The sequence below is a fragment of the Loxodonta africana genome, chromosome 20 (genome assembly GCF_030014295.1).
Source record: "Loxodonta africana isolate mLoxAfr1 chromosome 20, mLoxAfr1.hap2, whole genome shotgun sequence".
NCBI lineage: Eukaryota > Metazoa > Chordata > Mammalia > Proboscidea > Elephantidae > Loxodonta > Loxodonta africana.
Window position 1 is genome coordinate 61628110 of NC_087361.1, and position 24683 is coordinate 61652792.

The 24683-nt window shown below is 43.1% G+C and overlaps 1 protein-coding gene across 1 annotated transcript in view; it reads right to left on the reverse strand.

Annotated features, from left to right (window-relative positions):
- HHAT (hedgehog acyltransferase) overlaps positions 1-24683 on the reverse strand; it is a 640126-nt gene that overhangs the window by 112948 nt on the left and 502495 nt on the right. The window contains exon 10 of the mRNA XM_064273239.1: positions 21869-22013. Within this exon, the coding sequence (XP_064129309.1) occupies positions 21869-22013 (145 nt within the window). The remainder of the gene's footprint in view (positions 1-21868; positions 22014-24683) is intronic.

The window sequence follows — 24683 nt, forward strand, 5'->3', positions numbered from 1 at the left end:
GAAAAGAGGAAGACCTTTAATGAGGTGGACTGACACAGTGGCTGTAATAATGAGCTCAAGCATAATAATGATTGTAAGGATGGCGCAGGACTGGGCAGTGTTTCATTCTGTTATTCATAGGGTTGGTATGAGCTGGAACCAACTTGACTGCGCCTAACAACAACAAGAACAACATATTTTATCACAATGACAATAAAGTATCAGCTATTAGTGAATCCCTTGGCAGTCATCGTGAGTCCCTGCTTCTGCTTGCTCATCTTTACCCAGCACATTATTATTGTTGTGTGCCATCAAGTTAATTCCAACTCATAGCAACTCCATAGGACAGAAAAGAAATGCACAATAGGGTTGCCTAGGCAGTAATCTTTACTGGAGCAGATTGCCAAGTCTTCTCGCTGGCAGAGCAGCTGGTGGGTTCGAGCCACCAACTTTTCGGTTAGCAGCTGAGCACTTAACCACTGCACCACGAGGGCCCTTACCTAGCACATTACCATGCTTTAAACTGAGCTGGATGACCACTGAAAGGCAAGAGTTCCCCACAACTAGAAGGCTGACTATTCCTTATTCCCTATCTTCCCTGGGCCCTCACTATGCCTCTGGCCCAGTATTCCTTTATGACTTTGTTGACTAGGTAACATTGCAATGGCTGGGCATTTGACCATTCCCACCTCATTTCACGCCACTGGAATGTCTGTCTCATGGCCCATACCCAGGGGGCAATGTTTGATTAAGGTCTGCACTTTCTCACTTGAAGTGGGTGTTTCAGTTGGTATATCTGCAGGATTCATGCTCTAAAGTGCTTTTCTACTCATGCGAATGAGTCCCTGACAAGCCCATCTCAGGGCCTTATTGTCCTATGCCCCTGCCCCAAACCTCCCCACACCATATAATGTAAAGCTCCTCTTTGCCACCTTTACTCTCCTACTGGTTCCTCTTGCAAAGAATACACCAAAATAGCAGGTAGTATGGTAAAAGTACAGTAGGCAGGGCTGTAAGATTCTTAAGTCAGGGAGGGTGGAGCCAAGATGGTGGCTTAGTCACATGCAACATAACATCCCCGTGCAGCAAAGACACAAAACAAACAAACAAAAACAAGTGAAACAGAAGCAGATATAATTCTTGGAAACCTGAACATCAAAAAAGAAGGTCTAAGAACTGAACAGAACACTGATTGGAAGGAAAATGAGAGTGGAAGCACCAAAGCAGGAGTAACACAGAATGGAGGAGCTCAGCCAGCCATCCTGGCCCTACATGACCAACATAGAACAAAGGCAGCAGTGACCATGGGTGAAGAAAACTACAAAGCAACTTCACAACTTTCCCAAAAGGGACAGAAAACTTGTACAGACACACACGGAAGGAGGCAGAGACAGCAATATTCAGGAGTGGCAGTGAACTCGCGTGGGCCAGTGGGAGCTCTCCTACCCATCTGGTCCCTGGGTGCCTCCCCCCACTTCCCCGTACATGAGAGGACAGGTCCCACTTGCTGGCTGCAGCAGACATGAGGTATCCTGGTACCCACATATCCTAGCCGGAAGAACACAATACCCCTCAACCCATCCTTCTGATCAGAGGCAGCTGAGGGTCCCATATCCCAACCACCTTGTCTGACTGGGGACTACAACACCACAAGCCTACCCTCGTCTCCCCTACCCCACTCTACTACCTTCCTTACCCACCTGAAGATCGAGGCTAGGTGCACCCCCATGTGTGTGCCCACCTATTCCCCCTCAAGGGTGCGTTAGAGGGCAGCAGCAGTGGAACAATGAGAGAGCTCGCCCATCGCTTCTTCCTCCTTGCTTCCATCCAGTGTGATATCAAGTCAAGGTGATACCAAGAAATAAATTACTGCTTTAAACTTAGGAAGGTAAAGGTAAACTTCAGGGTAATCACAAAGAAAGTCAACAAACCTACTCATCAAAGTATAAAAGAAGAAAATCATAAAGATTCAATACACACAAAACTAAAAATGACTAAGGAAATGAAAAAAGAAGCCACAGTGGAAAAAAAAAAACTCAGCATAGAAAATCAAATGGAATGAACAGTCAACACCACACAAAAAGAAAAGCATAAGAAAACGACAGTGATAAACTTATGCCTATCGATAATCACACTGAATGTAAATGGCCTAAAAGAACCAATAAGAGATGGAGAGTGGCAGAATAGATTTTAAAAAACATGACCCATTAATATGTTGTCTGCATTAGACACACCTTAGACACAAAGATATAAATAAACTAAACTTTAAAGGATGGAAAAAGACATCAAGCAAACATAACCAAAAAAGAGCAGGAGCGGCAACATTAATTTCTGATAAAATAGATTTTAAAGCAAAATCTACTATAAAAGACAAGTAAAGACATTATATAATGATTAAAGGGTCAATATTTTTTATACCAAGAGGACATAAGCATAATAAATATATACTCACCTAATGGCATGACAGAGTTCCAAAACACATAAAATAAGCTCTAACATCACTGAAAAGGGAAATAGACACTTCCACAATAATCTGAGAAACTGGACTCTATGAAGAAGAACGGGGCATCAAGATTGGAGGAAGATGCATTAACAACCTGCCTTATGTAGATAACACAGCCTTACTTGCTGAAAGTGAAGAGGACTTGAAGTGCTTCCTGATGAAGATCAAAGGTCAAAGACCACAGCCTTCAGTAAGGATTTTACCTCAACATAAAGAAAACAAAAGTCCTCATAAATGGACCAATAAGCAACAGCATGATAAACAGAGAAAAGACTGAAGTTGTCAAGGATTTCATTTGACTTGGATCCACAATCACCAAAACTATAATGAGACACCATCTCACCCTATTACTGGCAGTAATAAAAAAACCAGAAAGCAACAAATGTTGGTGAGGTTGTAGGGAGCTTGGAACTCTTATACACTGACAGGGGGAATGTAAAATGGTACAACCAATATGAAAAACGGTATGGCGCTGTCTTAGTTATCCAGTGCTTTTATAACAGAAATACCATAAGTGGATGGCTTTAACAAAGAGAAATTTATTTCCTCACAGTAAAGTAGGCTAAAAGTCCAGATTCAGGGTGTCAGCTCCAGGAGAAGGCTTTTCTCTCTGTCAGCTCTAGAGGAAGGTCCTTGTCCCCAGTCTTCCCCTGTTCGAGGAGCTTCTCAGGCACAGTGACCCCGGGTCCAAAAGATGCACTCTGCTCCTGGTGCTGCTTTCTTGGTGGTATGAGGTCCCCCGTCTCTCTCCTTGCTTCTTTCTTTTATATCTCAAGAGATTGCCTCAAGACACAATCCAGTCTTTAGATCTGAGTCCTGTCTCACTAATACAACTGCTGTCCATTCTCCCTCATTAACATCATAGAGGCAGGATTTACAACATATAGGAAAATCAGACAATACCCGGAGTCATGGCCCAGCCAAATTGATACACACATTTTTGGGGGGACATAATTCAATCCATGACAGGTGCTTCCTCAAAAAGCTAGAAATAGAAATACCATATGATCTAGCAATCTCACTCCTAAGTATATACCCTAAAGAGCTGTAACACGAATTGACATACACAAACTCATGTTCACTGCCGCATTATTCACAATAGCAAAAAGGTGAAAGCAACCTAAGCACCCATCAACAGATGAATGGATTCACAAACTGTGGTACATAGATAATGGAATACTATGCAACAACAAAGAATAATGACAAATCTGTGAAATATCTCACAATATGGATGAATCTGGAAGGCATTATGCCGAATGAAATAAGTCAGCCGCAAAAAGACAAATATTCTATGAGACCACTATTAGAAAGTAACAGCATATTGTTTATGCACAAGGAAAAAAAACCTTTGATAGTTACCAGGGATGTGAAGGGGAGGGAGGGAAAATTACCAAAGAAGCAGTAGACACGTGTTAACTCCAATGAAGAGAAAGGCAATACACAATGTGGAAGAATTCAGCACAACATGACCAAGGCAAAGAGGACGCTGAGAGGAATGCAGGAAGAAAGGACAACTATGGTAACTACTAGAGCCCTGCTGGCACAATGGTTAAGAGCTTGGCTGCTAACCAAAGGGTCAGCAGTTCAAATCTACCATCTGCTCCTTGAAAACCCCATGGGACACTTCTGCACTGTCCTACATGGTCACCATGAGTCAGAATCAATGGCAATGGGTTTGGTTTTTGGTGATGGTAACTACTATACATAGACAATCCTGCAACAATAGTATCAACAACAATAATCTACAAATGGATACATAGATAGATAATAGATATGCCAAGATGTTGAGGGAGGAGGTAAGGGAGCACATCCACTGGCAGATACAGCTTCAGTGGTGGAAATTTCTAAATTCATGACTGTAGGTGTTCCTCATGTATTAATATAGACAACAGAGCACACGAGTGGCAACATCAGGGAAACCTCTTAGACATAACTAAACACCTCACAGGATGAACTTTTCAGGCTTGAAGGTAAAGGACCATAGACTCAGGGACATCTACTTCAATTGGCACAACATAGTTCTTAAAGGCAATATTCTATATGCCACTTTTGTGAGTACTGTCTGGAGTCTTAAAAACTTGAGAGAGGCCATCTAAGATACAACTATGGGTCTATTCTAGTCTGGGGCAGAGGAGAGTGAAAAAAACTAAAGACTCAAGGCAGCAATTGGGTCAAAGGACTAATGGACCACATGAACCATAGCCTAAATGGCCAAGACCAGAAAAACTAGATGGTGCCTAGCTACCACTACTGACTGCTCTAACTGGGATTACAACACAAGGTCCTGGACAGGCCAAGAGAAAAATGTAGAACAGAAGATCAAATTCACAAAAAAGACCAAACTTACGGGTCTGAAAAAGACTGGAGAAACCTCCAAGACTATGTATGGCCCCTGGACACCTGCTAACAAGGAACTGAAGCTGCTCCCAAAGTCCACCTTTCAGCCAAAGATTAGACAGGCCCATAAAACAAACAATAACACATGTGAGGAACACGATTCTTAGATCAATCAAGTATAGGAACCCAAATGGGCAACACGTGCCCTAAAGCAAAGACGAGAAGGCAGGAAGGGACAGGAAAACTGGAAAAATGGAACCAGGGAACCCAAGGTAGAAAGGGAAAGGGGGAGAGTGCTGGCATATTGTGGGATTGCAACTAATGTCACAAAACAATTTGTGTATAAATTTTTGAATGAGAAACTAATTTGCTCTGTAAGCTTTCACCTAAAGAACAACTATACATGTATATAAATATATGTATACACACCTATATCTATATATAAAAAATATATATATATACATAGCCTTTAAAAAAAAGAACCTTAAGTCATTGCAGAGGGAAATGGTTCAGATGATGCTCAAACACTTGCCTACATGAAGCTCTCATCTCCTGAACAATCCTGTGCAGTACTAAGTGGCTGACAAAACAAGACTCATTTTTTTTTTCCAAGACAATAAAATGTTTTTCTCTGTGATTTTCCTCCTCATTTGCTGAATATTCACTGAAATACTCAAGTGGCTTAAATACACTCAAGAAAAGTGACACGGTGCCGGAGGAAAGTCATCTGGATTCCTGTGTCTCACCTTTACTACAATGAACAGCACCAGCACTTTGCTGCCTCTGCTGGACTTCCAGGCCTGCACAGTTGTGGTCACAGGTCTTCCACTCTCATGACAGCCATCCTGAGATCATCATGTCTCCCAGTAATTCAAAAGCACACTCAAACAAAATATCTCCTCCCACTGCATTCTAGGTCTAGGTGAGGGTCCTTCTATTACAGCCAAGGCTGTCAGTAACCTAATGCAATGTGTGGGCTAGCCTAAGAGAGAGAACATCAGCCTGAGCACTGATTTTCTGGATGAGTGAGAGTCCTTTGGAGTCCCTGGGTGGTGCAATCAGTTAATGTGTTCAGCTGCTAACTGAAAGGTTAGTGGCTCTCATTCATACACCCAGAGGCACCTTGGAAGAAAGCCTGGTGATCTACTTCTGGAAAATCAGCCACTGGAAACCCGATGGAGTGCAACTCTACCCTGTCACAGAGGGGGTCACCATGAGCTGGAGCTGACTTGATGTCAACTGGTTTAAGAGTCCTTCACCAATGGAACAGCCTTGAAATAAAAGTACTTGTAGGGATGCAGACTAGTCAGTGGCCAATCAGGTAGCAGGCTGTGGGTTGGCCTATCATCCCCAGCAGCTAGGTCAGATTCCTGGCACCCTCTCCACAACCCTACTCAGGTACCGGGTATCAGAACAATAAACAAGGAACCTTATACTTTGTCTCTGATGAGACATCCAGGGATGGTTTGCAGTGAAAACGATGGCTGTCTGTCATGATTTCAGCAGCCCAGGGCAGAGAAGAAGACATATAACTGGAACACAGACTGGAAGTCAGAAGGGCTGTAATCTATCCTAGTTTTGCTGCCTACTAGCTGTGTAAGCAAGCATGATGTCCTTCTCCAGGGATTGGTCCCTCCTGATAATGGTCTCGCCAATCTTGCTTCTAAGGAGCACTCTGGCTGTACTTCTTCCAAGACAGATTTATTTGTTCTTCTGGAAGTCCATGGTATATTCAATATTCTTTGCCAACACCATAATTCAAATGCATCAGTTCATCGAGGAAGGCCCTCAGTGAGATGGACTGACACAGTACCAGCAACAATGGGTTCAAACACAGCTATGGTTGTGGGGATGGTGCAAGACTGGGCAATGTTTCATTCTGTTACATATAAGGTCACTATGAGTAGGAATCAACTCAACAGCCCCTAACAACAACAGCTGTGTAACTTTGAACAAGTTTCCTAATCTTTTCAAGCCTGAGAGTTATCAGTAATACTGTGTAATGTCTGCCCAAACTATCTCACAGGGTTGTTGTGAAGATCAACTGAACTAGTGAATTGATGAGAAATTACATCCTAGACAATAAAGAATTAAAATAACAATGGATGCTACTGTGAGACATTAAATCATATTTGGTCAGAGGAATCAGGAAAAACCTAAATTCTAAGTGGCCCTATTCAAAGCAAAGTAAAAGAATACTTGGTCATTAGCCGGTGATATGGCCCCACACCCCATGCAAAATTCCATTTGGCCAGGTTGGATCACAATGAAGTGCCTTTAAACTAGGTCTGCCTCAATGTCCCAATGTCCCAGACTGTAACAGTATTAATATCACACACACACACACACACACACACACACACACACACACACACAGAGGCACATACGCACACAAGCATGCAAGAGAGTTTATGGTTATTTCCATAAACTGAGGGTGCAGAGCTGGCCTAGGCCTTAGCTCCAAGACTCTGCTAGCCTTCCACACCAGGACAGCAAAAGGGCCCAAGTTACCACAGGGAAGGCAGAGAAAGCCTCTGAAGGGGGAAGAAGAAAGACACAACCATAGGGTAAAAAAGAACGAGGGGAGGGAGATAACAATGTGGGACCAGTGTGACTCTTTTTACCTCTCCAGCCTCGTGGGGTCATCTGAAGAGGTCACACTCTTGTGCTAGCCCTTCTGTCCCCTCTGAACATGCCACTGAGAAGGACTACAAAAATAATCACAATCCTCCACGCCCACCTGTATCAACATCCTTTGCAATGTAATTTTACAACTTCTCTATCAGGAGGTACAGTATATTTCCCCCATCTTTGAATTTGGGCTGGCTTTATGAAGTGTTTTGGCCAAATGAATGTGGCAGACTTGACAGTGTGCCAGGTCTGAGTCTAAGCCTGAAAAGGGTTTGCAGATATTCTATTCTCTTTCCTGGGCCACTATAACTGCCATGTGGTCAAGCTTGGGCAAGTCTGCTGGCGGATAAGAGATCAACGTGGAGCAGAGCTGAGTTGGCCGATTCATTCACAGGAGCCCTGGTGGCACAATGGTTAAAACCGTTGGCTGCTATACGAAAGGTTGGGAGTTCAAGCCCACCAGCGGCTCCACAGAAGAAAAGACCTGGTGATCTTCTCTCATAAAGATTCCAAGCCAAAACGAAACCCAATGCCATCGAGTCAATTTCAACTCACAGCAACCCTACAGGACAGAGCAGAACTGCCCCATAGGGTTTCCAAGGCTGTAAATTATTACAGAAGCTGACTGCCACATCTTTCTCCCATGGAGCAGCTGGTAAGTTGAAACCTCCAACCATTTGGTTAGCACCTGAGCACTAAACTACCGCACCATCAGGGCTCCTTCCATCAAGATTACAGCCTATGAAACCCTATGGAGCAGTTCTACTCTGCCATATAGGGTCGCTATGAGTTGGAATCGACTCAACAGCACACAACAACAAGGCCCCACATATCTGAGAACCTAGAAAGATCAGTAAATCCAACCCATGGCTGACCCACAGATGCATGCGTGAGGCTGCCTCTAGATCAGTCAGCCCCCCAGTTGACATACACACTGATCAAGGAAATAACTTTTAGACAAAACAAAATTTCATGGAGGAAATGAAATAGAATATGAGATCAAGGAAATATGACTACGAAAGATCTTACTCACATATATTTTTAAAAGGATACTGGAGAATATCATACCACTAAGTTATTTATGGAGCCCTGGTGCGGTGGTTAAGTGTTCAGCAGCTATATCAAAAGGTCAGCAGTTTGAGTCCACCAGCTGCTCCTTGGAACCCGATGGGGAAGTTCTACTCTGTCCTATAGGGTCCTTATGAGTTGGAATTGACTTGACAGCAGTAAGTTATTTATAGTTTATGTTAATTAAAAGCATCAGTTTTATTTTTAAATGTCAATATTTATGGCAGAAATTATATATTTTAAAATTTAAACCTATAGTAGAAGAATTTTGATGTTTATTTTAAAAAGGGTACATAATTTTTCGAAGCTACTTTAGGGGACACAAAAAATTTATACAAAAAATGATTCAGTACAAAAGAATCTCCCCCAAACCTCCTTCCCTTAATAATCTATCAGAGTGGCATATTCCGCCTCCATTAGTTAGTATGCTTTTGGTTACAAACGAGAGGAACCCAACCAAACTCAATTTAGATAACTTGAAGTATCTTAAATTTTACCCTACTTGCAAGCAACAAATTAGCCTGCCACATTTTCACGGATACTGGCAGAAGACAAGAGACTCCTGGGTCAGAGATGAGGGACTTTACCACTCATAGCAGCAATAAGTACTCATACAAATTATTCAGTATTTGTGCCACTTTCCTAAGCTCCAGTTCCCACAAGGGCAGGTGATGCTTGCACACACAGTGGGTTATATTATAGAAGATAAAGCCCAGGTTTAGGAAATTGAACATTTTATAACGAGCTGTAAGCCTGCTTGACACTGCCCCATAGAGAGACATTATCTTTATTATCCTGGACAGTAAACACACCTGCTCTTTGCTTTGGAGGAAGACATTACCTCTATCATCCAATGCTGTCAGCTATTTCAAATATTCTTGAAAATATTTATTGTTGTTGTTGGGTGCCATCAGTCGATTCTGACTCACAGCGACCTCGCGTGACAGAGTAGAACTGCTCCATAGGGTTTTTTTGGCTGTAATTTTTATGGAAGCAGATTACGAGGTCTTTCTCCTGTGGAATCTCTGAGTGCGTCTGAACCACCAACCTTTTGGTTAGGAGAAGCACTTAACCATTGTGCCACCAGGGCTCCTTCACCTTTTGGTTCGCTGTTGATTGCTTTAACCACGACACCACAGGGCTCCTTTCTTGAATAGACAGTCTGGAACGTAGCAATCAGTGCCTCTGTTCATGAAAAAAAGCAGAAACACAGAGAGCACTGGAGAGTTGTTTCCTGTCATGCATTAAGTTAAAAACAAAAACAACGCCTACAACTAAAATGTATACAGATAAGTTAGTTTCAGGCATTGCTGGATCCAGGGTTAAAGAAAAAAAAAAAAAAAAAAGGTAAGTCCTCAGTTTCTAACTTGCAGTTTTGCTTTTCTATGATTTGGGTTTCCTTTCCACTTGGCTCTCCATTAAGCTGTGGCAAAAGAGGTGCCAGCAGCTCCTGCCCAACATTCTGCCATCTCAGCAATCCCAAATGAAAGATACCTTTTTCTTTTCAACATTCCAATAAAAACTCTGGAATTGGACATAAAAGGGAATGGACTGTACTGACTGGTCAGTCCTGGGGCACATGATGAACCCTGGATCTTAGATGTGGACTGCGCTCTACCAGAACAGCACAGATTGAGAGTAGGGTGGGAGAGATTTGTTCCCAAAGGAAAACGAGGGTACTGTCATCAAAGAATGAGGAACAAATGCTGGGCAGGTGAAACTGCAGCTGTCTCTTACATCGCTCTCTGAATTCCCTCAAGATAATAAATCTCACACGTGTACTTCTGTGAAATCCAAAAATCACTTCTTTTCACAGGATGGTTCCCATTTTTAAAAGGCCAGTGCATATCCAAATTGCTATTTTATAATAAATATCTTTGGGAAGAAGCTATTGCAGTGGTGACAGACAAGCGGTGTTCTCTTTAATAGTAATTGTTACCTTATCGTGGTATTGTAGGCTGAATAGTGACTCCCCCAAAGATGTCCATGGATATCTACTCCCCAGAACTTGTGAATGACACCTTAGATAGCAAAAAGGGTTTTGGAGATGTGATCAAATTAAGGATCTTGAGACGGGGAGATTATCCAGGGGGTCCAATGTAATCATAAGGGTCCTTATAAAAGGGACACAGTCAGAGTTAGAGGCAATGTGACCACAGAAGCAGAGATGCAAAAAGAAAGAGACCTGAAGATGCTATACTGCTTGCTTTTAAGATGGAAGAAGGGTGTCACGATCCACAGGATGTAGGTGGCCCTGGAAGCTAGAAAAAGCAAAGAAACAGAGTCTCCCCTAGAGCCTCCAGAAAGAACCAGCCCTGCCAACACCTTGACTTTAGCCCAGTCAAACAATTTTGGGTTCCTGGACTCCTGAACTGTAAGACAATTAACATTTGCTATTTTAAGTCCTCAAGTTGGTCGTAAGTTGTCACAGCAGCCACAGGAAAATAATACACATGGTGACATAAAGTGAGTGGTCAGTGCCCACCAGTGCACTTGTGAAGGAGCAAACTCAACTGCAGGCCCTGTTGCACAAGAGTTTCGCCAAAGCTGAGATACCTGATACACCCAAGATACTCCTTCTACTAAAAAAATGGTCCTGAAACCTTTATAAAATATTTTAAACAACTTTTAACATTAAAAAAAAAAAAAGAAAGTTCAGTAGTGGTTTGAGGAGACAGTCTGGGGACAAGGGTTTCTGGCTACTGGTGCATGTTACTGAAACTAGAATACTGTTCTCATTTCAGACTTTATCCTTGAAAGCAGGTGGTAAAGGCCAGGACCCTTCCATTTTATACTCACCTGGCAAGCACCAGCACATCTGGTGCAGAACTACTTCTACATCCATTGGTAAACAGCAAAATAGCCATGATAAGCAGCAAAATAAATTAATAATATAAATTCCAGGACATGTGCAAAATCTGAGGAACTGCACGTGCATTGAGATCCCACATGATATCCTGGTATGAGCCTTGGGGTCCAGACTTGGGAAAGCTGCTGGAGATATAATATTTTTAATACATATCACATATATACATATATATACATATACATACACACACACACACACATATATATATGCATATATAGTTTAGTGATAAAGGTTAATTCATTTAAATTTTTTAATTTATATTTTAATTTCTATTACCATATTTATAATATAAGTTTGAACGTCACCTTCCATATACATAAATGGAGGCAGATGGGCTAGGGGCCAATGAGAGGTAAGTAGTGAGCTGAAAGGAAGAGATTTCAAATACTGCATGTTAATATAAATCAGTAAAAATGCAAAGTTTTTCACTTGTATTTGATTAACTGTGTCTAATCTTTCCTAAAGAGCCCTGGTAGCGCAAGTGCTCAGCTGCTAACCAAAAGGTTGGCAGTTCAAACCCACCCAGAGGCTCCGTGGGAGAAAGACCTGGTGATCTGATCCATAAAAATTACAGCCTCGGAAACCCTATGGAGCAGTTCTACTCTGTCATATGGGATCATTGTGTGTCAAACTGACTTGACAGCACCTAACAACAAAAACAAGCCTTGGTGGTATTTACTTGATATTCTATTTAAAGATACTTTAGAATGTTCTCATATTCCATAAAATTCTTCTCAGAGTGAATGTACAGAGACTCCTACTCAGCAGGGAAAAGTTTTGTAAGATCTTAGAGCAAGTGAGATTTAAATGCACTCTGGTACAAACTCCTTTCTAAATATGTTAGAAATTCTATCAGTAAAGAAACCATGGCTTCTGAAAATCGTGAAACTCAGACTCCAAGAATGGCCATAAATGAACCATTTTTTCTGTTGTTAACTGCTGTCAAATTGGAGCCCCGGTGGCATAGTGGTTAAGAGCCCAGCTGTTAACCAAAAGGTTGGCATTTCAAATTTACCAGCCACTCCTTGGAAACCCAATGGAGTGGTTCTACTCTGTTCTATAGGGTCACTATGAGTCAGAATCAACTTGATGGCAAATTTTTTTTTTTTTTTTTGCTGTCCAATCACCAATCATCTCTGACTCATGGCAACCCCATGTACAACAGAATAAAAAGTTGCCTGGTCCTTCACCATCTTCATGGTCATAGGTATGTTTGAATACACTGTTGAGTGCCTTCTAACAAACGAGGCTTATCTTCCAGCACTATATCGGACAATATTCTGTTGTGATCCATAGAGTTTTCACTGGCTAATCATATGGTCTACTGTGCTGGGAATGACAACTTGAAGAGGAACGGCATTGCATTCATCATCAAAAAGAACATTTCAAGATCCATCCTGAAGTACAATGCTGTCAGTGATAGGAAGGCCAGTTAATACGGTTATTATTCAAATTTACGTACCAACTGCAAAGGTCAACAGATGAAAAAACTGAAGTTTTTACCAGCTTCTGCAGTCTGAAATTGATCGAACATGCAATCAGGTAGCATTGATAATTACTGGTAATTGGTATGCAAAAGTTGGAAACAAAAAAGGGATTGGTAGTTGGAAAATACGGCGTTGGTGATAGAAATGATGCCGGAGATCGCATGATACAATTTTGCAAGACCAACGACTTCTTCATTGCAAATATCTTTTTCACCAACATAAATGGTGACTATACACATAGATCTCGCCAGATAGAATACACAGGAATCAAATCGACTACATCTGTAGAAAGAGATGATAGAAAAGCTCAGTATCATCAGTCAGAACAAGGCCAGGGGCTGACTGTAGAACAGACCATCAATTGCTCATGTGCAAGTTCAAGTTGAAACTGAAGAAAATTAGAACAAGTCCACAAGAGCCAAAGTACAACCTTGAGTATATTCCACCTGAATTTAGAGACCATCTCAACAGTTTTGACACATTGAACACTAATGACGGAAGACGAGACAAGTTGTGGAATGACATCGAGGACATCATACATGAAAGCAAGAGGTCTTTAAGAAGACAGGAAAGAAAGAAAAGACCAAAATGGATGTCAGAAGAGACTCTGAAACTTGCTCTTGAATGTCGAGCAGCTAAAGCAAAAGGAAGAAATGATGAAGTAAAAGAACTGAACAGAAGATTTTAAAGGGCAGCTCCAGAAGACAAAGTAAAGTATTATAATGACACGTGCAAAGAGCTGGAGACAGAAAACCAAAAGGGAAGAACACACTCGGCATTTCTCAAGTTGAAACAACTGAAGAAAAAATTCAAGCCTTGATTTGCAATAGTGAAGGATTCCAGGCGGAAATTATTAAATAATACAGGAAGCATCAAAAGAAGATGGAAGGAATACAAAGAGTCATTATACCAAAAGGAATTGATCAACGTTCAACCATTTCAAGACGTAACATATGATCAGGAACCAATGATGCTGAAGGAAGAAGTCCAAGATGCACTGAAGGCATTCGTGAAAAACAAAGCTCCAGGAATTGACGAATATCAACTGAGATGTTTCAACACTCATCTATGCCAAGAATCTTGGAAGACAGCCACGTGGTCATATTTATGCCTATTCCCAAGAAGGGCGATCCAACTGAATGCAGAAATTATGGAACAATATCATTAATATCATGTGCAAGTAAAATTTTGCTGAAAATCATTCAAAAGTGGCTGCGGCACGATATCGACAGGGAACTTCCAGAAATTCAGGCTGGATTCAGAAGAGGACGTGGAACCAGGGATATCATTGCTGATGTCAGGTGGATCCTGGCTGAAAGCAGAGAATACCAGAAAGAGGTTTACCTGTGTTTTATTGACTATGCAAAGGCATTGGACTGTGTGGATCATAACAAATTATGGATAACATTGCAAAGAATGGGAATTCCAGAACATTTAATTGTGCTCACAAGGAACCTGTACATAGTTTAAAAGCAGTTGTTCGAACAGAACAAGGAGATACTGAGTGGTTTAAAGTCAGGACAGGTGTGCATCAGAGTTGTATCCTTTCACCATACCTATTCAATCTGTATGCTGAGCAAATAATCCAAGAAGCTGGACTGTATGATGAAGAACGGGGCATGAGAATTGGAGGAAGACTCGTTAATGACCTGTATTACACGCAAAGGACACAACGTTGCTTGCTGAAAACGAAGAAGTCTTGAAGCACTTATGATGAAGATCAAAGACCACAGCCTTCAATAGAGATTACACCTCAACATAAAGAAAACAAGTCCTCACAACTGGACCAACCAATAAGCAACACCACGATGAACCGAGAAAAGATTGAAGTTGTCAAGGATTTTATTTTACTTGAATCCACAATCAACACCCATGGAAGCAGCAGTCTAGAAATTAAAAGACACATTGCTTTGGGCAAATTTGCTGAGAAAGACCTCTTTAAGGTGTTGAAAAGCAAAGATGTCACCTTGAAGACTAAGGTGCACCTGACGCAAGCCATGGCATTTTCAATCGTGTCATATGCTTGAAAAACCTGGACAATGAATAAGGAAGACCGAAGAAGAATTGTGGTGTTGGTGAAGAATACTGAACATATCATGGACTGCCAAAAGAATAAACAAATCTGTCTTGGAAGAAGTACAACCAGAATGTTCCTTAGAAGCAAAGATGACAACGCTACGTCTTACATACTTTGGACATGTCATCAGGAGGGATCAGTCCCTGGAGAAGGACATCACGCTTGGTAAAGTACAGGGTCAATGAAAAAGAGGACGACCCTCAAAGAGATGGACTGACACAGTGGCTACAACAATGGGCTCAAGCATAACAATGATTGTGAGCATGGTGCAGGACTGGGCAGTGCTTCATTCTGTAGTACATTGGGTTGCTATGAGTTGAAACCAAATCAATGGCACCTAAAGACAATGACAAAAACAATTTTTAGAAGTAGCTCTCCAGGCCTTTCTTTCTAGTGTGTCTTAGTCTGAAAGCTCCACTGATACCTGTTTACCACGGGTGACCCTGCTGATATTTGAAATACCTGTGGCATAGTCCAGCACCACAGCTCATCAGGCAAGCTACCACAGTACAGCAAACTGAGAGATGGGTGGTAGGGCTGCTGCGTAGCTATGGATAAATTGCTTTATCTATATCTACGTATCAACCTCACCACCAGTACAATGGGTGGGAAGCCCCTGCTTCTCAAGCTTTTCTAGAATTTGCAGAGGATCCAATGAGGCAGAAGCAGAGTCTACCAGAACAATGAAAACTTCATTTTAAAGGTAAGGGATAGTAAAGATGGTGAAATGAGATGTTAACACCTGCCCTCTGTCTTCTCTCATCAAAAACGAAATTTTAGTCCCAAGAATTTAAGGCGATGTGAGGTGAATGACTTTCTTTTTAATCACAACCCTCCAGAAATTCCAGTGCAATACCCCAGTTCAGGTTAAATAAAATGCCTGTCCAGAGCCATTTGAATCAGGAGACAAATAAACTGCCTAGACAAGCAATCAGGAAGAATATATAGTTTGTCTTCCCTCAGCTAGAAACAGGAAGCAAATATGGGGAGTTTAAAGGTTCTGACCTGCACGAGAAAACTACTAGCCTTTCTCTCATTGTAGTCTTGAGGGAAAGAATCAAATTCTTCTTGTCTTGGCCCTGGGCTAGCCCAGGAGCTAAGTGTTGAGGTGGGATTTGCCCAACTAAATCAAGTAACAAGAATAAAGAAAATCAAGTGTGTGTGTGTGTGTGTGTGTGTGTGTGCACGTGTGTGTAAAATGAAAAGTTGAGCAGGAGAGTGTTTGGTACATTCCATGTCCCTGAGTAGCAAACAGTTAAAGTGCCCAGCTGTGAACCAAAAACTGCAAGTCCAAGTCCACCCAGAGTTATCAACCACTGCAAACCCTATGGAGTACCGTTCTACTCTGTGACACATGGAGTTGCAGTACCTCAGAGTCAACTTGAAGCTCTGATCACTGCAAAACCCTAGTGCAGAATTCATGGCACCATCTCTTGGGAGACAATGTGGTCTCTCTCTCACAAAGCCTATGCCCACCCTTGGCAGAAGTAGATACAGTTTTCAGAATGAACCTAGACAAAAATGATAAAGCTCTCAGCCCCATCAAGGCAGATACATCATCAATGTACCCACCCCCTTGATGATCCTTTCTGCCCACGACCTCCCTGCCCCTGAGCATACAAGGATGCTTAGGCCACAGTTGGTTTATGGAGACTGTTCTCACAGATTTGGAGTTACAACTCTTTTTTATTTTTGAGTTATAGAGCAGTCATCAACTGCTTGTTCAAGAAATCAACTTACACTTCAAGGAAAAGGATTTAAAGTAGATGTGAGAAAGCCCTTTCCATCAACAAATGCTTTCAAGAGCCAATGGGTCATTAAGAAGCAACCTGCACTTGTCTCTGCAAAGCACAGCACGACAGAGTCCTCCTGGAGCAGGAATGGGGACCAAATCCCTAACAATGTCCTTCTCAGACCCATGGGCCCAAGGCAAGCTCTTTAAAATATATTTGAGGCCTAGATATTCACACACCTCCAGCAGCTTGAAGTAAATTTCAATAATAAAACTTGACAAAATGTGGGATCTTTTTAAAAGCAAAAATACAGACAGATTCCTTATTCTCCACGTAATACACTGACCATTACTTCTCCAACCTCAGCAGAAGAGACAACACTTATTGATAAAGACTGATGGTACCTGACAGAGGCTGAGAGGGTCTGCCAGTGTTCCCAGCCCCTGGCTGGCCTTACTTCAAATGCTACCTTCTGTATTCTGGACAGCAGGGAGTATGCCTGACAGAAAGGGAAAGGTATAGGTTTACAGCCTCATACCTTAAAATGCCTAAAGACTAGGATGTTCTTGTTGTTGCATGCTGCTGAGTAGGTTCCAACTCATAGTGACCCTAAAGAACAGAACTGCCCCATGGGGTTTCCCAGGCTGTAAGCATTACGGAAGCAGACTATCACATCTTTCTCCCACAGAGGCTGGGGGGTTCGAACCACTGACCTTTCAATTAACAGCTCAGTGCTTAACCACTGCACTACATGTGGTCACTGTGAATTGAAATCAACTCAATAGCACCTAACAGCAATGAGAAGCAGATTTTAGCCACTTAGAGCCTGCCTGCTTTACACGCCGATAACACTGCAACCAACATCTGCTAGCCAAGATTAACACCCCATAGTTACAAGGACTGTAGGATGCTGCTGTCCTTTGAGCTCTCTGGCCCAGAGATTCCCCACCCTGCTGCAGGAGGACATCACCTGGGGACAAGTAAGCTTTTCTCTCTCCTTTCCTCTTCTCCTGGGGTTTTTCATAAGCTCTTCCCCTTCTGGTGGCTCCCTGCGCAGATTGCCTCTGGAAGACCTCCTGCTGTTGGGGGCCACCCCCTGCATGCAGTTGTCAACACAACAGCCCCAATCAATACTAGTGGTCATATCTCTATTCTTGATCAGCCCTGAGTTCCCTCAAACTCACTATAGGTGATGACCCCAAGGGAAAGGTCACCTTAAGGGTCACCTTTCCATTAAGCCTTGAAATCTAGACACTGAGCTTAAATACTCTGATACAACACAGACAGGCTCCTCACTGACTACACTGTGTTTTCTATCATGTGAGGAGATTGGACTTGAAGCAGAAGGTCCTAATCACGTGGCCAAGGGAAGACGCAAGAGACCACCAGGTGTTCAAAGGTCTGGCTGATTCATCAGCAGCTACATACTCAGGTTGACAATCACTTATCTGAAACCTTTGGGGCCAGATGAGTTTCAGAATTTAGAACTCTTTGGATTGTAGAGGATCAGTGAAAAAGAGGAAGACCCTCAATGAGATGGATTAACACAGTGGCTGCAACAATGGGCTCAAACATAGCAATGATTATGAGGATGGCACAGGATTGGGCAGTGTTTTGTTCTGTTGTACGCAGGGTCACTATGAGTCAGAACCGACTCGAGGGCATCTAACAACACAAATATATTAACACCTCCAGCAGGGTCTAGGGAAACACCTTTAAACTCATTAAATATTTTTTTTTTTTGACACAACATGAATATATTCATACTAATTCTCTACCAGGTCAGGTTGAACTTTGTCACCAAATGATGGTGAAGACAAATCCTGAGCTCTCAGAACGGGGGATTTGGTACCAACTGGTTCACTTTCCTCCAAGAAGTAGCTAACCCAATGATTCAGGGCCAAAGACCCACAATAGGGAACAGACAAATGGGACAACTGCCAAAAACCCAGCAGACAGTCCCTGACTCAGGAGGCCCAAGGGACAGACCACCTGAGATACAACCAGGTTCCTCTAGAAAATCCCTGCTACAGAAAATGTCTTCTAAACTGAGCTTCTCTGGCCTCAGAACACAGGAGAGAAATGATTTCATAGAGTCTTCCATATTTGGAGAATCAGGGTCCCTTGGGCTATGGCAGCTGGCTCTAAGGAGGACACAAACCCCTTGGTATATTCAACCCTACACTACAGTAGTACCCATACAGCAGCAGCAGACCAGATTTTTCTAAGCCCTGACCCCATGCCAGTAATCTTAGCTCTACAAGGCTCAGGGCAAGTGTACTTTGATCTTACTGCCTTTGAGAAGCAGAAAGAACACCTCAATCTACTGCCCTTCATTCTGCCCTCTGAAATGCCAGTGTTCCCAGGTTCTGCCTCACGCCCTCTTATCCTCTCACTCTATACAAGCTCCCTGGCTAATAACATCCACTTTCATCGCCTCACCTCCCACCTTTATACTTTGAACCCCACATCTGAATCATTAGTACCACTTTCCTCCCCAATTCCAACTCATTTTCCAACTGCCTTTTGGGCATGTCCACCTCATGTGCCCTCACTCTCCTGGTCTGGCAGGGACTACTGATGCCCGTTGATATCTGTGTGTTTCTCCTCTGTCCCTGCCTTACAGTGAGGTTGGTCATGTGACTGGTCCTGGCCAATGGAGGGTGAGCTACATGTTACTTCTGGTGGAAGTGCTTAAGCACCTAGTACACCATTCCCACATTCTCTTCCTCTTTGTGATGCCAGGGCAAGATGGTAGAGAATCAAACAAACATTCTAGGTCCTGAAATCACTGCTTAGAAAAAGCCACTGGGCCCACATTAAGCTGTGACAGGAATAAACTCTTACTGTTACAGATTACTAAGATTCTGGAGTTATCTGACATAGTTGTTTTGTTGTTAGGTGCTGTTGAGTTGATTCCAACCCACTGCTACCCCATGTGACAGAGTAGAACTGCCCCATAGGGTTTTATAGGAATCTTTATGGAAGCCAATCACCAGGTCTTTCTCCCACAGAGCTTCTGGGTGGTTTAAACCAACAACTTTTTGGCTGCAGTCAAATGCTTAACCATTGTGCCACCATGTTGTTGTTGTTGTTAGGTGCCGTTGAGTTGGCTCTGACTCATGGTGACCCTGTGCACAACAGTACAAAACACTGCCCGGTCCTGAGCCATCTTTACAATTGTTGTTATGCTTAAGCTCATTGTTGCAGCCACAGTGTCATTCCACCTCATTGAGGGTCTTCCTCTTTACTGCTGACCCTGTACTTTGCCAAGCATGACGTCCTTCTCCAGGGACTGATCCCTGTGCCACCATAGCTAGTGTTAATTACCTCAATACACCTGCCTTTTCCACCTGGCAAATTTCTACACATTCCTTAAGACTGTAGTTCAAATACCACCTGCTCTGTGATGCCTGGCTTCCAAGAGAAAGTCAGCCACTCCCCCCAATAACTGCTAACAATTTGCTCATACATCTGGCACAGCACTTGCCTGAATTTATTGCCACATTACTATTTGCATGTTAGGTTCCCATGGTGTGTGTGTTTCTTTGTGCATCCCTGTATTCACAGTGCCTTGCAAGTGCGAACTCCCAATGTGTTTGATTTGCTAAGGCAAAGATTAGAGCTTTCTCACGTAGATGACAAGCAAACCCCATGTCAGCATTTTTGCCTGAGTCACAGTGTTGCCAGCAATGTGTAGGATGAAAGAGACACAAAAGACACAGTCACTTACCTCTAGGGGAGTTTTTATCTTTAGATCCATTGTGCCCCATTATTCCCTGTCTTTATTAATGGATAGATTCCAATTAAAAAATACATGGTCTTTTCAGGAACTAAAACATTTCTCAGAAATCAAGATCAAAGAGGGGTTGTGTAGTAATGAGATTAAAGTAGAACAGAGCCCGCTCTTAGCTCCTTTGAGCCTGGTTCACCCCACTGGTCACAGTTTAGACAATGATCTGGCATTCTGGGATCATGCAGCTGTGTCTGTGTTATCTCTTGTGTGAAAAAAGCCGTAGTGAAAGCATCACTGGCTCCTTGGGAACCAAGATATGACTATGACAGGGCAGCTGTGCTGAGTCACGTCATCACTGCTTGGCAAAGCTTCCCAAACCAAAAGCACAAAACCAGGTCACTGGCCACGGAAACAGAACAAGGAACCCTTTCTTTTAAAATGTAGTGCACTGGCTAAAGTAATGTGTATGGTGAGTGGTTCTCATTCTTCCAATTCTCTTAAGGATGCAATGTGACTCTCAGTCCAAGCCCAAGGGAAATAGTGACCATACATAGATAATGATCAATTCTTAATGTAATTGTTCACAATGATTCCCCCATACTAACATTTTACCTGTTGTAGATGAGGCTTTGAGCCAATCCATTAAACATGATGTTGGCCACCAGTACCAGCAGCCCTGTGGTCAAACCAAGACATCCATGGGGGCCAAGTCAACAGCATCAGGAGAGCAGAATGGGGCTTCTAGGGCACATTTCTAGTGGGGCATTGGTGGTTCAGTGGCAGAATTCTCACCTTCCATGCGGGAGACCCAGGTTCAAATTCCAGGCCAATGCACTTCATTTACAACTACCACCCATCTGTCAGCACAGGCTTTCAGACTAAGATGAACTAGAAGAAAAGGCCTGGAGATCTACATCCAAAAATCTGCCAATGAAAACCCTATGGATCACGATGGCCTGATCCAAAACCCAACATGGGGACAGCCAGGCCCGGGCAATGTTTCATTCCATTGTACATGGGGTCTCCGTGAGTCAGGGGCCAACTTGCAACACCTAACAACAACGAAGGACATATTTCTAGCAGATTTTCAAAGTGGTAAATGGAACAAGGTTAGACTTTACAGTATATTAAAGGTTGGGATTTATAGACAGTAGGGAAGATTAGGAAAAAACATTTGGAAAGGTAACTTGGTAGAAGGGAATGTAGACTTTGGGAGCGTTGTGGGACATTTTGAAGTTAACTAAGTATCACACATAGTAGATATGAGGTATATCAAAAGTGAAGACTCTTAAAGTGAGTGCTACATGCAGGACACAGTCCCTAACAGGTATTTCTCCAGGTCATATACGGTGAATATAATGATGATTACCCTGGATCCCATTTATGACGCCAAATCCGTACTTGGAAAGCAAGAAATTGACTTAAAACAGCATTGTCAGGCAACTTACCATGTATGAAGATCCTGTCCCAGTAGGTTTTCCCAACTTGGTTTCCCCCGAGAAACACCAGGTTGGACAGGATCAGCAACGAGGTGGAACAAGATGCAAGAGCAGCATGGCATCGGCGGCGAGCTTGTGGGGAGAGAAAGCGGACCTAAGGAGGAGAATTAAGGAAGGCATCTCATCACGTGGGTATAAAAACAGAGACATCTTCCAAGTCTTTCTCTGAACTCTGTCACCATGCTAGAGCCTGATGCCCTCCCTCAGAGTCTGAGCAAGGTCATTATTTAAGCAGCTCCAGAAACTTCTGTTCCTGCAACATGTTTATTCTGGTCTGAAGAATGAAATGACTTCCCTCAAGTTGTTACTTCCTCCTGTCAAAATGAGCTTCCCTCTAACCTGTATAATACAAGTACTCAAGTTAATAGAGATTAACGCCCCCTCCTCACCCAGTTGGAATGTCTCTGTGTGTAAATGTTTTCTTCATGTAAATTTATACTTGCAAGAGGTGTTTAAGCTTACTAGCAAGTGGCCATCTATGATACATCGACTGGTCTCAACCCACCTGGACCAAAGGAGAATGAAGAACACCAAAGACACAGGGTAATTATGAGCCCAAGAGACAGAAAGGGCCACGTAAACCAGAAACTACATCACCCTGAGACCAGAAGAACTAGCTGGTGCCTGGCTACAACCGATGACTGCCCTGACAGGGGACACAACAAAGAACCCCTGAGGGAGTAGGAGAGCAGTGGGATGCAGACCCGAAATTCTCGTAAAAAGACCAGACTTAATGGTTTGACTGAGACTAGAAGGACCCCAGAGATCATGGTCCCCAGACCTTCTGTTAGCCCAAAACAGGAACCATTCCTAAATCTAACTCTTCGGACAGGGATTGGACTGCACTATGAGATAGACAATAATACTGGTGAAGAATGAGCTTCTTGGATCAAGTAGACACATGAGACTATGTGGGCAGCTCCTGTCTGGAGAGGAGATGAGAAGGCAGAGAGGGATAAAAGCTGGCTGAATGGACATGGAAACAGAGGGTGGAGAGATGGAGTATGCTGTCTCATTAGGGGGAGAGCAACTAGGAGTATATAGCTAGGTGTTTATAAATTTTTGTATGAGAGTCTGACTTGATTTGTAAACTTTCATTTAAAGCACAATTAAAAAAAAAAAAAGATGTGTTTAAACTGCTTTGCATGATAACTAGCACAGCTCCAGGTAGTGAGGTCAAGATCAGAGTGATCTTATGGGCCATTAACTTGACCTTGGGAAGCCAATCAACCACTCTGTAAATCTGACGCACTATTAGGAGAAAAAGGGCCCCTGGTAACAGAAGGGTTAAGCACTCTGCTGCTGTCCGAAAGGTTGGTGGTTCAAACCCACTCAGCAGCTCCTCTGGAAAAAGACCTGGCAATCTGCTCCCATAAAGATTTCAACACCAAACCAAACCCATTGTCATCAAGTCTACTCCAACCTCATAGTGACCCTACAGGACAGAGTAGAACTGCCCCATAGGGTTTTCAAGGAGCGGCAGGTGGATTCGAACTGTGGATCTTTTGGTTAGCAGCCAAGCTCTTAAGCACTGCACCACCAGTGCTTCCCATGAAGTTTACAGCCTAGGGGACCCGATGAGGCAGTTCTATTCTGTCACATGGGGTGGTTATGAGTCAGAATCAACTCGATGGCACCTAACAACAATAAACAACATTAGGAGGAACTCCGCGAAGAGAGTGCAGGAAACTCAGTAAGAGGCAGCCCCACTCCTGGAATGGGAGTTCAGAGTACATGCTCCCCTGACAGTGAGTTCACAGCAACATCAGAGAATGGAGGCTTCTCACAGTGCCTGAAACACACTGGGGCTGACAGGTGTTTTCCAGCAATGATGCTAAAGAAACACGCTTACACATCCTAGCTTGTCATTACACTCTTCTCCTCCTCTTAATATTTCCTCAAGATTTCATAAAGCAATCAAAGCCTTTATTTCTCAGCACTGGCCATTCTGGCAGTCCCTCTGAAGTGTGGTCACAGTGCCGTGTTTGGGGTGTGTGAGCCCCACTAGCACATCCACTGGGATCACCCTTCAGGACTATGTGACCAGAATGAGAGCTAGGGACAGAACAACAGCCGGGTACATGAAAACCCAGGGTTTCTGGCAAACACCTTAGCCTAATCCAAAGACAGAAAAGAGAGGGAACAAAAGGCCTAGAGGTTATTCCTGCTCCTAAAACCTACACATCTCTGGGGCCATATACACCCTGGTTCTGGGTAGTACAAATAGTTAACATGCTCAGCTGCTAGCTGAAAAGCTAGAGGTTCCAGTCCACCCAGAGGCACCTCAGAAGAAAGGTCTGGTGATCTACTTCCCAAAAATCAGCCACTGAAAACCCTATGGAGAGCAGTTCTACTCTGACACACACACGGTTGTCATGAGTCAGAACTGACTCCACAGCAACCGGTACTGGTAGCAATTATCAATAGAACTCTGAATTGCCGAACAGCAAGCGCCTATGCAACTTCTGACAGGCAAGACACTAGAGAGTGAGACTCCAGCAAGAGGCTTACTTATTTACAGTGACCCTGCTGGGGATCATCTGTGACCACTTTATAAGCCCTGACCAGTGTCCCTTTGAAACCCAGAGATATAAATTCCAGCTCCTCCCCTTTTCTTTCCTCCCTACCCCCGAGTCTGTTCTGCGTATTCAGATCCAGCTGCTGCCATATATATCCTTATCCACGGTTCTCTCCTCCACCATTTTGGAGCATGGTTTTGCTGCCACCAGACTTGAAAAGCTGTGCAGGGGACACTGACTGAGTT